At 37.7% G+C, this 16,174-nt stretch overlaps 1 protein-coding gene across 1 annotated transcript; it reads right to left on the minus strand.

Annotated features, from left to right (window-relative positions):
- Window positions 1-690: 690 nt before the first annotated feature.
- Window positions 691-8,946, minus strand: LOC143280809 (uncharacterized). The gene is made up of 2 exons (XM_076585500.1): window positions 8,401-8,946; window positions 691-1,065 (listed from the first exon to the last, which is right to left on the minus strand). The coding sequence occupies exons 1-2, from the start codon at window positions 8,827-8,829 to the stop codon at window positions 691-693; spliced, it is 804 nt and encodes a 267-aa protein (XP_076441615.1). The 5' UTR covers window positions 8,830-8,946.
- Between the last annotated feature and the right edge of the window lie 7,228 nt (window positions 8,947-16,174).

The following is a 16,174-nucleotide window of genomic DNA, read 5'->3' on the forward strand; positions in this document are numbered from 1 at the left end:
CTCAGAAATACTACTTGTGATCCATGGCTTGGATTTCCACCAGCGTACCCCTATGACCTCTGTTGCTGTTTTTGTCATCACTTAATTGAAATTGTTTGTGGGTGCTTCAAGATCTTCTTCAAGCAGAAGTTAATACTGTAAAACGATTTATAGTAAAACATAACACCTTACCAAATTCTGTTTATCTATGGCTGACACCATAGTGTTGTAATTATAAATTAAAAGGTGCTTAAGTGCAAAGACAAACTGTTGAATAAATATTTTATCTATTGTAAGATTCTGTTAATCATTTAATGAACAACTCTGTAATCATTCGTTGTGTTGCATAGTTCTCAACGTCTGCCACTGAAGTAATCTAGTATCACACAACCATGTGATTGTCCAATTATCGTCATTTTATACCTTTTTTATCAATCAGGAATTAACTTGAACGCAAATAGTGTTGTCTTTATGAAAAGTATATTTTCAAATGTACAAAACATAATCAGTTTTCATTTTAAAGCAAAAAATAGGAAGCATCATTTAGCCACCTGCATGAACACAAACCACAACAGCAAAATCTTTATCAACATTAAAAGAAAATACAAAAAAACACAATTTCTTTCTTTCTAAAAAAAAAAAAAAAAAAAAAAAAAGTAATCCAACAATCTGGGTCTTCAGCAATCACACAGTTTTGGGGATGCAAAGTCTTCAATAAAAATCATCCTCTGCCCTCTGAGTTAGAGCTGTGATTTGTTTCAGGAGACTAGATGTGCTTTCAGCCAAATGGTTAGCCTCCTCCAGAAAGTACCCTGTAGCAAAGTCCCCGCTGTTGTTCTTGTTGTCATGGCCCTGGCCAAACTCTCCATTCCCAACACTCTCCTCATTCAGACTGGAGAAAGACTCCACACGGCTACCCATGCCACCTCCCAGTGAATACTCTGAGCTGGCATACTCTGAAGAAGTGTATTCAGAGCCGGTGCACTCAGAGCAGCGATCACAGATGGATGACTTGAAGTCCTGGATGGCTTCATTCAGGGAGAGTAACTGGCAGAGAAGGGACATGTCCAGGTGTCGTAGATCCACCTGTGTTTAAAACAGGTAGGAAAAAAAAATCAAAATTAACATAGTATGTGAAAAAAAAAAGTGATGAAAAAATATCATAATGTTTATAAATATACCAGTGTACTAGGTTCAGTTCCTGTTCTTGCCCCTTCTTGCAAGTTTGACTCGAAAATCAAATGGAGCGTAGCTGTTTAGCCATTTGAAATTGAATGAGATGATAAACCGATGTCCTGTGTGCAGTATGCACTTCATGCACTGAAAAAGAACCCATGGCAACAAAAGTGTTGTCCTCTGGCAAAATTACAATTATGCATGCACTTAAGATCTGACCAGCGTGTTTGGATATAATGCTGCTGTCAAGCATCTACTGTGGTGTAGTGTACATGGATTTGTCCAAACACAAGCGACACCTCCTTGACAAACTAAAACTGAAACTGTACTGAAAGGCTGAAGATGGAAATTTGGCTTAATCCAGAAGACTTATAACATATTATTGGTATGACTGTGAAGATTTTTTTCATTCTATGTTTCATCAAAATTTGGTATTGGCAGACAAGGTATTTCCAGATAAAATAAATTTGTAAAAGTTTACCGCTGACACAAATATACACACAACCGAACACTGGTGAGTCAAAAATCATAGTAAAGGATTCAAATATCCATTTTTAGTGCTAAAAGTACATGGTATCTGAAATGATCATAGTTTACATGAATTTATGTAATAAATGGTAAGATGTGTATTGTTTTGTGTTTTCCGTCCTTAGCAATAGCAATATTATCACTTGCAAGAAATATGACAAAACTATAGCACAGGATTCAATCCCCTTCTTTCAGAGCTGAAAGTACACTGTATCTGTTAGAAATGATAACACAACATTTTATATGTAATATTTATGGGGTAGTAATGATTTCCCTCTCAGGATACAACTTTCATGACATAACAGGATTTTTTTCTCTTCTATATCTTCAATAGTTAAAACAAAATCCTTACAATTATTCAAAGAAAGTCTTCCATTCAAACAGCTTTCGGAGTAGACTGCCCAGAGCTTGGCCAGGCAAATGGAATGTTAAAAGCACAAAGTCTGGCAGTTAAAAAGAAAAGAACAAAAAATAAAACACTTTGATTAACAGACTTTTGATTAATGATTGACGATTATAAATTCCGCATCAGAAAGTTGAAAAATTGATACCACCTTTTCAAATATGAATAATGACATATGCATTGGTACTCTAAATGTTCGAGGGCTTAGAAATAACCTAAAAAGGAAAGTAGTATTTGACTTCTTCAAAAAACAAAAGTTAGACATTGCATGTTTGCAGGAAACACACGTGACAGATGATATATTGTCCCAAATTAATGTGCAGTGGTCTGGAAGTGTATTCTATAGCGTAGGTACTAATAGATGCAATGGACTTGTAATTCTAATTTCCAGCCATAAACAGATTCATGCAGAACTCATCGAAGCAACAGAGAGAATATTGTTAATAAGAAATGTACACGACAACAAATCAACTATCATAGCTAATTGCTACGCACCCAATACGACCGTTGACAAAATATCATTCATTAACCAACTCGGCAACTTGATACATAAGCAAGATTACGACCACCTGTGGGTTCTGGGTGATTTTAACACAACAATCCATGCTCTAGATAACATAGCCGGCAAGCCTCACTCACAACGAGAAAAAGAAGCTCTTCTAGAAATGTTATCCTCTTTTGACTTGGAAGATAAGTGGAGGTCTATCCATCCAGATGCCAAAGAATACACTTGGTCAAGATCTGCTCCTTTTACAGCTAGAAGAATTGATTATATTTTCAGCGACACTACCTCCATTACACTTGTGAAGAAAGTAGACATTGAATTATTCCCTCACGCAGACCATAAACTTGTGAAAGCGGTATTTAGTCCAAACAAGTTTCAAAGAGGTCCAGGATATTGGAAATTTAACAACTCACTCCTATCTCAGGAACGGTTTCTAGAAGAAACAAGCACATTTATAGATTCACATTTTTCACAATCTCAAGAAGGAAACCCACAAAAGACCTGGGAAATGTTTAAGGTTAGATACAAGTCATTTTGCATAAACTATTCAAAAACCGCCAAAAATCGATCTCCCAATAAACACGCCAAAATCAAAATGCTAAACGAAATAGAACAAAAACTACATCAGAACATTTATGATAAAGATATGTTAATGAAAGCTGGGCAACTAAGAAAAGAAATAGAACTACAAGAAATAAACGAAGCAAGAGGTGCTCAGATCTGCTCAAGAGCCAAATGGATAGAAGATGGTGAAAAAAACACAAAATATTTCCTCCGCCTTGAAAAGATCAAAGGAGCTGCGAACATTATAACATCTCTACGCATAGACGAAAACATGACAGACAATTCACAGAAAATATTGAACGAGATCGAGAAATTTTACACAAACCTATATAAGAAGGACATATCCATAGGAAGAGGAAGACATATAAAAGACCATTTCCTGAGTAATGAAGATTATCCAGTACTTACAGAAGAAGAAAAAGACCAATGTGACAAAGAAATAACTCTGGACGAGCTGACACTAGCCCTTACTAATTTAAACAAAGACTCTGCACCCGGTAGCGATGGCTTGACACCAGCATTCTACAACATTCTGGGACAAATTAAAAATACCATTCTATCGTTGTATTACAGATGCACTTAAGAAAGGAGAACTACCTTCTTCAATGAAAAAAGGAATCATAACTTTAATACACAAAGGCAATGACTTGGACAGAAATAACCTCGCAAATTATAGACCAATTACTCTTACAAACACAGACTACAAGATATTTACGAAAGCGCTGGCCATGAGACTCCAAAATGTAATCAAATCAGTTGTAAATGAAGATCAAGTAGGTTTCATAAAAGGTAGAAACATCGCAGTCCATTTGAGATTTTTCGATGATCTCACAAAATATCTGAACACAACCAATCAACCAGGGACTCTCATTGCCCTTGATTTCTCCAAGGCTTTTGATACATTATCAAAAAAATGTATCATCGAAGCCTTAGATATTTTTAACTTTGGCCCAAGATTCACAAATTGTGTTTCGACCATAATGAACAAGACAATAAGCTGTGTTCATAATGGTGGATGGTTGTCTGATTGGTTTCTAACAGAAAGAGGGATCAGACAGGGATGCCCCCTCAGCCCTCTTCTTTTTGTACTTGCAGTAGAAATACTGGCGATTCGAATTAGAAGTAATAAAGATATTCAAGGGATTGACCTAACTCCGCTCAACAATGTGTGCAACCATAGCAACAACTCTAAAATAAAGCAGTTTGCAGATGATACAACATTAACCCATAAAGGTGAACAAGATATTCAAATAGCTACAGATATTGTAACGCAGTTCGAGGAGTATTCAGATCTGAAGTTAAATAAAAAATAAATCTGAGGGCATGTGGCTAGGGTCAAGAAAACATGAAACAGGTGAAATAAATGGCATTCCCATGGGATATGACAGACTGAAACTTCTGGGAATATATCTCTCAGCAGAAATGGAAATTTCGGAAATCGAAGAAAACTGGAAATCAAGAGTTGAAAAAATAACTAAGGTTAAGAAAAAATAACAATGGGAACACAGAAACCCCTCTCTATATGGTAAAGTTATTCTGGCAAAAACTTTTCTACTGTCACAATTCTCTCATGTCCTACAGGTAGCGTCTGTACCAGTTAAAGTTCTGAACACCATTAACACATTAATGTACAGATTTCTTTGGAAAAAAAAGTTTAATAATAAAAAAGCATTTGAAAAAATAACAAGAGAGGCAAGGCCTTCAAGACTCACTTGTGATACACTTTTTAAAAAAAATCCAAGCTTTTTATGTATTGAGTATAATTTCAAAATGTAATGTTTAAGATGAGAAAGATCAGTTTAAAGCAAATTAACTCCCCTAGCATCAATTACAGAGTAATTTCCCTTTTTTACTATCTGCACTAAAACGTTTGCAAAATAAATAAAACTTCCATGCTTAGCAAAAGAAGTACCTGTTTGAACAAAAAATGATAATGACTGCTCTAGTTGTTGGGTCAGAATATCAGATGAAAGTGCCAAGTTTAGAGAATACAAAAAATATAAATATAACAGTAAATGCAGTTTGCATATAATTAGGCTTCATTCTTTTTTTTTTTGTGTGCCCATCCCAGAGGTGCAATATTGTTTTAAACAAGATGACTGGAAAGAACTGAATTTTTCCTATTTTTATGCCAAATTTGGTGTCAACTGACAAAGTAGTTGCAGAGAAAATGTCAATGTTAAAGTTTACCACGGACACACAGACACACACACAGACAACCGAACACCGGGTTAAAACATAGACTCACTTTGTTTACACAAGTGAGTCAAAAAGAGGCATTCTCAGCCTTGACAAAGAAGATGGTGGTTTAAACATGATCAACATCGAACACCAGCAGCAAGTGTTCTTGGTGAAATGGGCAACCAGACTCCTCAAAGAGACAAAATCTCACTGGAGCATTCTGGCGAGACACAACATGTCCCCCTTTCAAGATAGTCATAGCAGTTTCAAGTGTAACGTTTCACCCAAAGAAATTAAAAAACTGGAAAAAATGCAGTCAGTCTTTTGGAGAGATGTAATAAAAACGGTGGCCATCTTTAACGAAGACAGACCGACAGAAAACATAAAAACAGAACCGCTATGGAATAACAGAAATATAAAATACAAAGGAAATGCGCTACACTTTCCCAAATGGAGTAAAGGCGGCATCCGTGTCGTGCAGGACCTTTGGCAGCACAGAAATATAATGACGTATGAAGAAATAGTGCGTAAATTAGGCGCTGACCCTGGCCTTCTTTTTGAATACAATGCCATAATAAACTCAATCCCACAAACATGGAAACTCCATCTAGCTAATGATGTCCACAACGATGAAAATCCAAACGACATTGCAACAAAAGAGGGGAACCTCAATACCTTGTCAAATAAACAAATCAGGAAAACATTCGCCCGAAAACAAAACCATGAAATATGTGCAGCTCAGTTTTGGAAACGTAAGCTAGACATCAATATAAGCAACTACTTCAAATTAGCATACAAATGTACGAAAGAATCATGACTGAGGTTACTTCACTTCAAATTCATACACAATATTTACCCAACGAATATTCTGCTTGCTAAAATGGGTGTAACGGACACAAACAGATGTAACTGGTGCCAAGAAACCGATTACATTGAACATTCCTTTTACTCCTGCCCCAAACTTTCCTCCTTTTGGAAACATGTGAAACAACTCATTCTCACACGTTACGATACGCTGATTCCCATGGATGAAAAAGTAGCTCTGTTTGGTACAACAAAAATGGACATTCCAACTGATGAAAAATGAAAGGAAATCAATACGATATTGTTAATAGCAAAACTGTCCATCTCCAAATTTAAATACGGCAAGTGCAAAAATCTTGACCTTATCTTTGAATCAGAACTCAGCCTACGTAACCTATGATCAGTATCCGTTAAGATACCAGAACACTGAGTCAGGCCCACAAAAAATCCTGAGGGTAGTATTCAGTGTGCACATACATATTATTGTACTTAGGTGTAGAGCTTGTGGAGAGGGAGGGGATTGAGTGAGTAAAGGAGACACACAGAGAGTGAGAGGGTGTGTGTGTGTATGTATACCATGCCTCTCTTTCAGGGAATATGATTTTGTGTGAAGCCATCATGTATTTGTAATTTATGATGCATGGTCTTGTAGGTGTTTGAACATGCCATTGGGAAGAAGACAGATTAAAAACATGAGGAAAGAAAAAAAGAAAAGACAACAGAAAGAAGAAAAATGATGATGGGGAAAAAAAAAAAAAAAAAAAAAAAAAGAAACAAAAAGAAAAAGAAAAAAAGAAAAAAAAAAAGACAAACAAGAGAGGCAAGGCCTTCAAGACTCACTTGTGATATACTTTAAAAAAAATCCAAGCTTTTTATGTATTGAGTATAATTTCAAAATGTAATGTTTAAGATGAGAAAGATCAGTTTAAAGCAAATTAAGTCCCCTAGCATTAATTACAGAGTAATTTCCCTTTTTTTACTATCTGCACCAAAACGTTTGCAAAATAAATAAAACTTCCATGCTTGGCAAAAGAAGTTCCTGTTTGAACGAAAAATGATAATAATGACTGCTCTTGTTGGGTCAGAATATCAGATCAAAGTGCCAAGTTTAGAGAATACAAAAGATATAAATATAACAGTAAATGCAGTTTGCATATAATTAGGCTTCTTTTTTTTTCTTTTTTTTTGTGCCCATCCCAGAGGTGCAATATTGTTTTAAACAAGATGACTGGAAAGAACTGAATTTTTCCTATTTTTATGCCTAATTTGGTGTCAATTGACAGTTTCAGTTTCAGTTTCAGTAGCTCAAGGAGGCGTCACTGCGTTCGGACAAAACTATATACGCTACACCACACCTGCCAAGCAGATGCCTGACCAGCAGCGTAACCCAACGCGCTTAGAATTGACAAAGTATTTGCAGAGAAAATGTCAATGTTAAAGTTTACCACGGACACGCAGACACACACACACACACACAGACAACCGAACACCGGGTTAAAACATACTTTGTTTACACAAGTGAGTCAATAAAATGAACATATAAAATAAAAAAACAAGAAGAAAAAAGGCGGGTGGCTGATTCACAGAAAATGAAAGGAGAAAAACTGGAAGAACACCAAATTCCATCAGCACCATGTGATAATCCAGGCTGTCTTAACTTTGCCTGCAGACAGACAGACAGACACATTCTTAATACTACACTTGCATGCCTTAGTTTCCATGGGTGAAAATGAAATTGATCTTTAATTATCTTAATGTTCCAACAACCTTTAGTTCAATGAAAAACATATAGATCTGATAATATTGACTCATCATATCTTCAGTACTTTGGAGTCAGCAAGTACGTGGCTTAATAACAATGTTTCTAATCTCTGAAATGTGAATAAATGCAAATAATTTTAGTTCAGTGAAAACAGCCAGATCCTTTCAAAATGACTTATCTGCTGGTTTTAGCAGATCTATGTAAATGTGTGTGTGTGTGTGTGTGTGTACATGTGCGTGTGAATTAAAAGTTAAAAATGTCTATGTGGATATGCCACCAACCTGCCTAATGAAACATGACACATGGATCATGTAAATTTGCTTTTGTTATTACTGGTACATAATCATAACATAAAAAAAGCTTTGTCACATACAAAATACACACATTCATATGAAATCACATACTGTACTAGCAGTGTATTCACTGGACACAACTGTAAATGAGTAAATGATAAGCTAAACAATAATAATTAGAAAAAAAAGAAAGAAAGACAATTACCATTTCTTCTTTCAGTCTCGCAAGTGATGTGTTCAATCGACTGAAATAGCTAGAATGTACTGGGGAAGAAGAAAGGTTGGATTCTGTCTCCTGCCGTTTCCTGTTCTCTGGGTCTGCCGTCTCTACGTCTTCATCCTCAACAAAACCACTGTCCGTCTTTTGACTCCGAGTCATATGAACTCCATGCACAGACATGCTCATCACAGTAGTTTCAGATGTTACAGAGCCGTCCATCCATCCCCCCATTACCAGCGTTGTGCCTGGAACCGAGTCTTTTGCGTACAATTTCAACTTGTATTTCAGTCCATTCTGGTTTTCCGATTCCCTCCATGGTTGGCTTGGCAGCGCCGACATCTCGCTCTCGTTCACCAACAGTTTGCTGAAACAGTCTGGGACTGGTGGAAGTTCTGCTACGAACGGAATATCCATGGTTGTGTCAGTGTTGACTCTAGGTTTTGTTTCGGTGTGGGCGTGTGGAATGACTGGAGCTTGCGGAGGTCAGCATTTTTCGGTGTCCTTTTGTCAACCGTGTCAACTCGTTTCTTGTCTCGTGGCAAGGGAAGCTGCTCTCTCCAAAAACCGACGATATCAGTAGTTTGCGCCCTTGCGGCAGAACCCCCCCCCCCCCCCCCCCTTCCCCGCTCTCTCTCTCTCTCTCTCTCTCTCTCTCTCTAGCAAGTAGGGCAATGCTTTAACCTGTATTATGAAAAAGTTACATGTGTTCAATAATGCCTCTTTTGATTTATTCATTAAGCTGTTTGATGCTCAGGTACAGCAGTTGTGTTATACGGTTCGAAGTTGTGGGGCCTAGATTGGGCAGCTGTTCATTGTGAATCAGTTCATACTTTTGCTTTGAAGACATTTGTAGGTGTTGAGAGGCAAACTCCTAATGATTTTGTTTATGGAGAAACATCATCATCATCATTATTATCATCATCATCATCATAACATAAGAATAATAATAATAATAATAATAATAATAATAATAATACAAGAACAAGAATTAGAATAATAATAATAACAACAACAACAACAATAATAATAAAAATAATAATAATATAAAAAAAGATAATAATATAAAAAAAGATAATTATATAATATAATTATATAATAATGATAAGAAGAAGAAGAAGAAGAATTTTAAAATTATTATTATTTTTATTATCATTATATTATTATTATTTTCATTATTATTATCATTATTATTATAATTGTTGTTGTTGTTATATTATTATTATTATTATTGTTGTTGTTGTTGTTGTTGTTGCTCTTGTTGTTGTGGTGGTTGGTATATTATTATTATTATTCTTGTGATATTATTATCACCATTATTATCATTATTATCATATGTATTAATTTTTTTTGTTATTGTTGTTGTTATTTTTGTTGTTATTATTATTATTATTATTATTATTATTATTCTTATGTTATGATGATGATCATCATGATGATAATTATTACCATTATTATTATTATTATATAATAATATATTATTATGTTTATATATATTATTATTTCCGTTTTTATATTATTATTATTATTATGTTTATGTTTATGTTTATGATTATTCCCATTGTGCAACAAGAACAACAAAGCACACTCAGAACAACAACAACAACGCACACACACAACGGACACTCACAACAACAGCAACAACAACAACGCATTATCACAACAAGAAGAACAACAACAACGGACACTCAGCACCAAAAGAACAACAACAACAACGGACACTCACAACAAAAACAACATCAACAACAACAACAACGCACACTCAAAACAATAACAACAACGTAATAATAATAATAATAATAATAATAATGGATACTTATATAGCATACTATCCAGAAATCTGCTCTAGGTGATTTACAAAAACGCTTTGGTAACATAAAACATTATATCTATGTTACATACACACACCAAAATGTGACCACACACACACACACACACACACACACTCACACACACACACACACACACACACACACACACACACACACACACACACACACACACACACACACACGCACGCAGGCACGCACACACACACACACTGCATACATACATTTTAACATACATGTGTATCTAACAGCTACCCTAACACATACACACACATAGGCAGGCACATACGTACATAAACACACGCACACACAATACACATTCATATACATGCATGTAGTTGTGGGCCTGCCACAACTGAACTTGTTCTTCTTGTTGTGATAGTGCTTTGTTGTTGTTGCTGTTGTTGTTGTGAGTGTCCGTTGTGTGTGTGCGTTGTTGTTGTGTGTTGTTATTGCTGTCAGTGTCCGTTGTTGTTGTTGTTCTGAGTGTGCGTTGTTGTTCTTGTTGCACAATGGGAATAATCATAAACAAGTTCACACATAACAACAACGCACATTCACAACAACAACAACAACGCACACTCACAACAACAACAACGCACACTCACAACCACAACAACGCATAACAACAAAGCACACTCACAACAACAACCGACACTCACAACAACAACGCACACACAACAACAACAACAACAACAACGAATACTCACAACAAAAACAAAGCACACTCACAACAATAACAACAACACCACCACCACCAACAACAACGCACACTAAAAACAACAAAAACAACAATGCACACTCACAACAACTCACACTCACAACAACAACGCACACACACAACAACAACAACACCGCACACTTTACAAAAACAACAATGCAAACTCACAAGAACAACAACAACGCTCAGTCAAAACAACAAACACACTCACTACAAGAACAACGGAGACACAACAACAGCAACAACAGCAACGCACACTCACAAAAAAGAACAACAACGCACACTCACAATAACAAAAACGATCACTGACAACAACAACGCACACTCACAACAACAACAACGCACAATCACAAGAAGAATAATAACAACGGACACTGACAACAACAACAACGCACACTAACAACAACAACAATAACGCCCACTCACAACAACAAAAACAACGCATATTCACAACAACAACAACAACGCTCACTCACAACAACAAAAACAACGCATATTCACAACAACAACAACAACAACGCTCACTCACAATAACAAAAACAACGCATATTCACAACAACAACAACGCTCACTCACAACAACAAAAACAACGCATATTCACAACAACAACAACAACGCTCACTCACAACAACAAAAACAACGCATATTCACAACAACAACAACGCTCACTCACAACAAAACAACAACAACGCACACTCACATCAACAAGAAAGTACTCTCACAACAACAACACACATTCACAACATCAACAACAACAACGCACACTCACAACAACAGCAAGAACCCACACTCATAACAACAACGCACACTCAAAACAACAAGAACAACGCCCACTCACAACAACAACAACAACGCCCACTCAAAACAGTAACAAGAATAACAACGCACACTTACAACAACAACACCAACGCACAACAACAACAACGCACATTCACAACAGCAATTACAACGCGCACTCACAACAACGCACCCTCACTACGAGAACACCGGACACTCATAACAACAACAACAACGCACACTCACAACAGCAACGCACACTCACTACAAAAACAACACACATTCACAACATCAACAACAACGCACACTCACAACAACAGCAAGAATCCACACTCACCAACAAGAATAACAAAGCACACTCACAACAACAACTCACAACAACAACGCACACTCACAAAAACAATGCACAACAACAACAAAAACAACAAAAAGAACGCGTACTTGCAATAACGACAATAACAACGCACACTCACAACAAGAACAGCAAGAACAACAACGCACACTCACAACAACAACAACAACGGACACTGATAACAAAACCAACGCACACTAACAAGAGCAACAACAAAAATAACTCACAACAACAACGCACAACAACAAGAACGCACACTCACAACAACAACGCACACTCACAACAACAACGCACATTCACACTCACAACAACAAGAACGCACACTCACAACAACAAGAGCAACAACAACAACGCACACTCACAGCAACAACAACAACGCACACTCACAACAACAACGCACACTCACAACAACGCACACTCACAACAACAACAAAAACAACAACAACGCGTACTAGCAATAACAACAACAACGCCCAATCACAAGAACAACAACGCACACTCACAACAATAACAGCAACAACAACGCACACTGACAAGAACAAGAAGAACAACGCAAACTCACAACAACAAAAGCAATAACAACAACGCACACTCACAACAACAAAAACAACCCACACTTACAACAACAACAAGAACGCACAACAACAACAATGCACACTCACAACAACAACGCACACTCACAACAACAAACAACAAGAACGCGTACTCGCAATAAAGACAACAACAACGCACACTCACAATAAAAACAACGCACACTCACAACAACAACAACGCACACTCACAACAACAACAAGAAGAAAGCACCCTCACAACAACAACAATGCAAACTAACAACAAAAACAACAACGCACACTCACAAGAAATCCAACTCCCAACAACAACGACAACAACAACTCAAACTAACAACAACAACGCACAACATCGCACACTAAGAACAACAACGCACACTCTCAACAAAGAACACTCACAACAACAATAACAACGCACACTCACAACAACAGAAACAACGCACAGTAAGAACAACAACAACACACACTCACCACCACAACAACAAGAACAACGCACACTCAAAACAAAAATGCACACTCACAACAAGAACAAGAACATCAACGCACACCTAAAACAACAACAACATCAACAACGCACACTCAAAACTACAACGAAGACTCACAACAAAAACGCACACTCACAACAACAACAACAACGTACACTCACCACAAAGACAAAAACAACGCAGAGTCACAACAACGCACACTCACTACAAGAACAACGGATACCCACAACAACAACAGAAACAACAGCAACGTACACTCACAACAACAACAAACGCACACTCACAACAATAACAACAACAATGCACACTCAGAATAACAACACACTCAGAACAACTACAACAACAAAGCACACTCACAACAACAACAACAACAACGCACACTCACAGCAACAACAACAACGCACACTCACAACAACAACGCACACTCACAACAACGCACACTCACAACAACAACAAAAACAACAACAACGCGTACTAGCAATAACAACAACAACGCCCAATCACAAGAACAACAACGCACACTCACAACAATAACAGCAACAACAACGCACACTGACAAGAACAAGAAGAACAACGCAAACTCACAACAACAAAAGCAATAACAACAACGCACACTCACAACAACAAAAACAACCCACACTTACAACAACAACAAGAACGCACAACAACAACAATGCACACTCACAACAACAACGCACACTCACAACAACAAACAACAAGAACGCGTACTCGCAATAAAGACAACAACAACGCACACTCACAATAAAAACAACGCACACTCACAACAACAACAACGCACACTCACAACAACAACAAGAAGAAAGCACCCTCACAACAACAACAATGCAAACTAACAACAAAAACAACAACGCACACTCACAAGAAATCCAACTCCCAACAACAACGACAACAACAACTCAAACTAACAACAACAACGCACAACATCGCACACTAAGAACAACAACGCACACTCTCAACAAAGAACACTCACAACAACAATAACAACGCACACTCACAACAACAACAACGCACACTCACAACAACAGAAACAACGCACAGTAAGAACAACAACAACACACACTCACCACCACAACAACAAGAACAACGCACACTCAAAACAAAAATGCACACTCACAACAAGAACAACAACATCAACGCACACCTAAAACAACAACAACATCAACAACGCACACTCAAAACTACAACGAAGACTCACAACAAAAACGCACACTCACAACAACAACAACAACGTACACTCACCACAAAGACAAAAACAACGCAGAGTCACAACAACGCACACTCACTACAAGAACAACGGATACCCACAACAACAACAGAAACAACAGCAACGTACACTCACAACAACAACAAACGCACACTCACAACAATAACAACAACAATGCACACTCAGAATAACAACACACTCAGAACAACTACAACAACAAAGCACACTCACAACAACAACAACAACAACGCACACTCACAACAACAATGCACATTCACAACAAGAACAACATCAACGCACACCTAAAACAACAACAACGCACACTCAGAAAAACAACATCAACAACGCAGACTCACAACAACAACGAACACTCAATAACAAAAACGCAGACTCACAACAACAACAACAACAACAACGCACACTCACAACAACAACAACAACAAAGTACACTCACCACAAAGACAACAAAAACGCAGAGTCACAACAACGCCCACTCACTACAAGAACAACGGACACTTACAAAACAAGAACAGAAAGCAGCAACGCACACTCAAGACAACAACAACAACTACTACAACAGCGCTCACTTACAATAACAACAACGCACACTCACAACAACAACGCACACTCACAAGAACAACAAACGCAACAACAAGAAGAACGCACACTCACAACAGTAACAACAACAAAGCACACTCAGAATAACAACAAAGCACACTCACAACAACTACAACAACAAAGCACACTCACAACAACAACGCACACTCACAACAAAGCACACTCACTACAAGAACAGAGGACACTCACAACAACAACAGGAATAACAGCAACGCACACTCACCAAAACAACAACGCACACTCACAGTAAAAACAACGCACAATCACAACAGAACTGTTGTGAGTGTGTGTGCGTGGTGTGTTTGTTGTTATTTTTTGTGAGTGTGTGTGCGTGGTATGTTTGTTGTTGTTGTTATTGATGTTGTTCTTGTGAGTGTGTTTGTTGTTGTTGTGTTCGTGGTGTGTTTGTTGTTGTTGAGAGGGTGGGTTGCTGTTTTTGTGAGTGAGCGTTGTTGTTGGTGTTGTGAGTGTGCGTTGTTGTTGTTGTTAGTGTGCGTTGTTGTTGTGAGGGTGCGTTGTTGTTGTTGTTGTGAGTGTGCGTTGTTTTTGGTGTGAGTGTGCGTTGTTGTTGTTGTGAGTGTGTGTGTGCGTGTTGTGTTGGTTGTTGTTGTGAGTGTGTGGGTGGTGTGTTTGTTGTTGTTTTTGTTGTTGTGAGTGTATGCGTGGTGTGTGTGTTGTTGTTATGAGTGTGCGCTGTTGGTGTTGTGAGTGTGCGTTGTTGCTGTTTTGAGTGTGCGTTGTTGTTGTTGTGATGGTGTGTGCGTGGTGTGTTTGGTGTTGTTGTGAATGCCTGTGCCTGGTGTGTTTGTTGTTGTTTGGAGTGTGTGTGCGTGGTGTGTTTGTTGTTGTTTTTGTGAATATGTGTGCGTGGTGTGTGTGTTGCTGTTCTTGTCGTTGTTGTGGGTGTGTGTGGTGTCTGTGTTGCAGTTGTTGTGAGTGTTTGTTCGTGGTGTGTGTCTTGTTCTTGTTGTTGTGAGTGTGTGTGCGGTGTGTGTGTGTGTGTGTGTGTGTGTGTGTGTGTGTGTGTGTGTGTGTGTGTGTGTGTGTGTGTGTGTGTGTGTGTGTGTGTGTGTGTGTGTGTGTGTGTGTGTGTGTGTGTGTGTTGTTGTTGTTGTTGTTGTTGTTGTGAGTGTGTGTCCGAGGTGTGTTTGTTGTTGTTGTTGTTGTTGATGTTGTTAGTGTTGTT

The sequence above is a fragment of the Babylonia areolata genome, chromosome 4 (genome assembly GCF_041734735.1).
Source record: "Babylonia areolata isolate BAREFJ2019XMU chromosome 4, ASM4173473v1, whole genome shotgun sequence".
Classification (NCBI taxonomy): domain Eukaryota; kingdom Metazoa; phylum Mollusca; class Gastropoda; order Neogastropoda; family Buccinidae; genus Babylonia; species Babylonia areolata.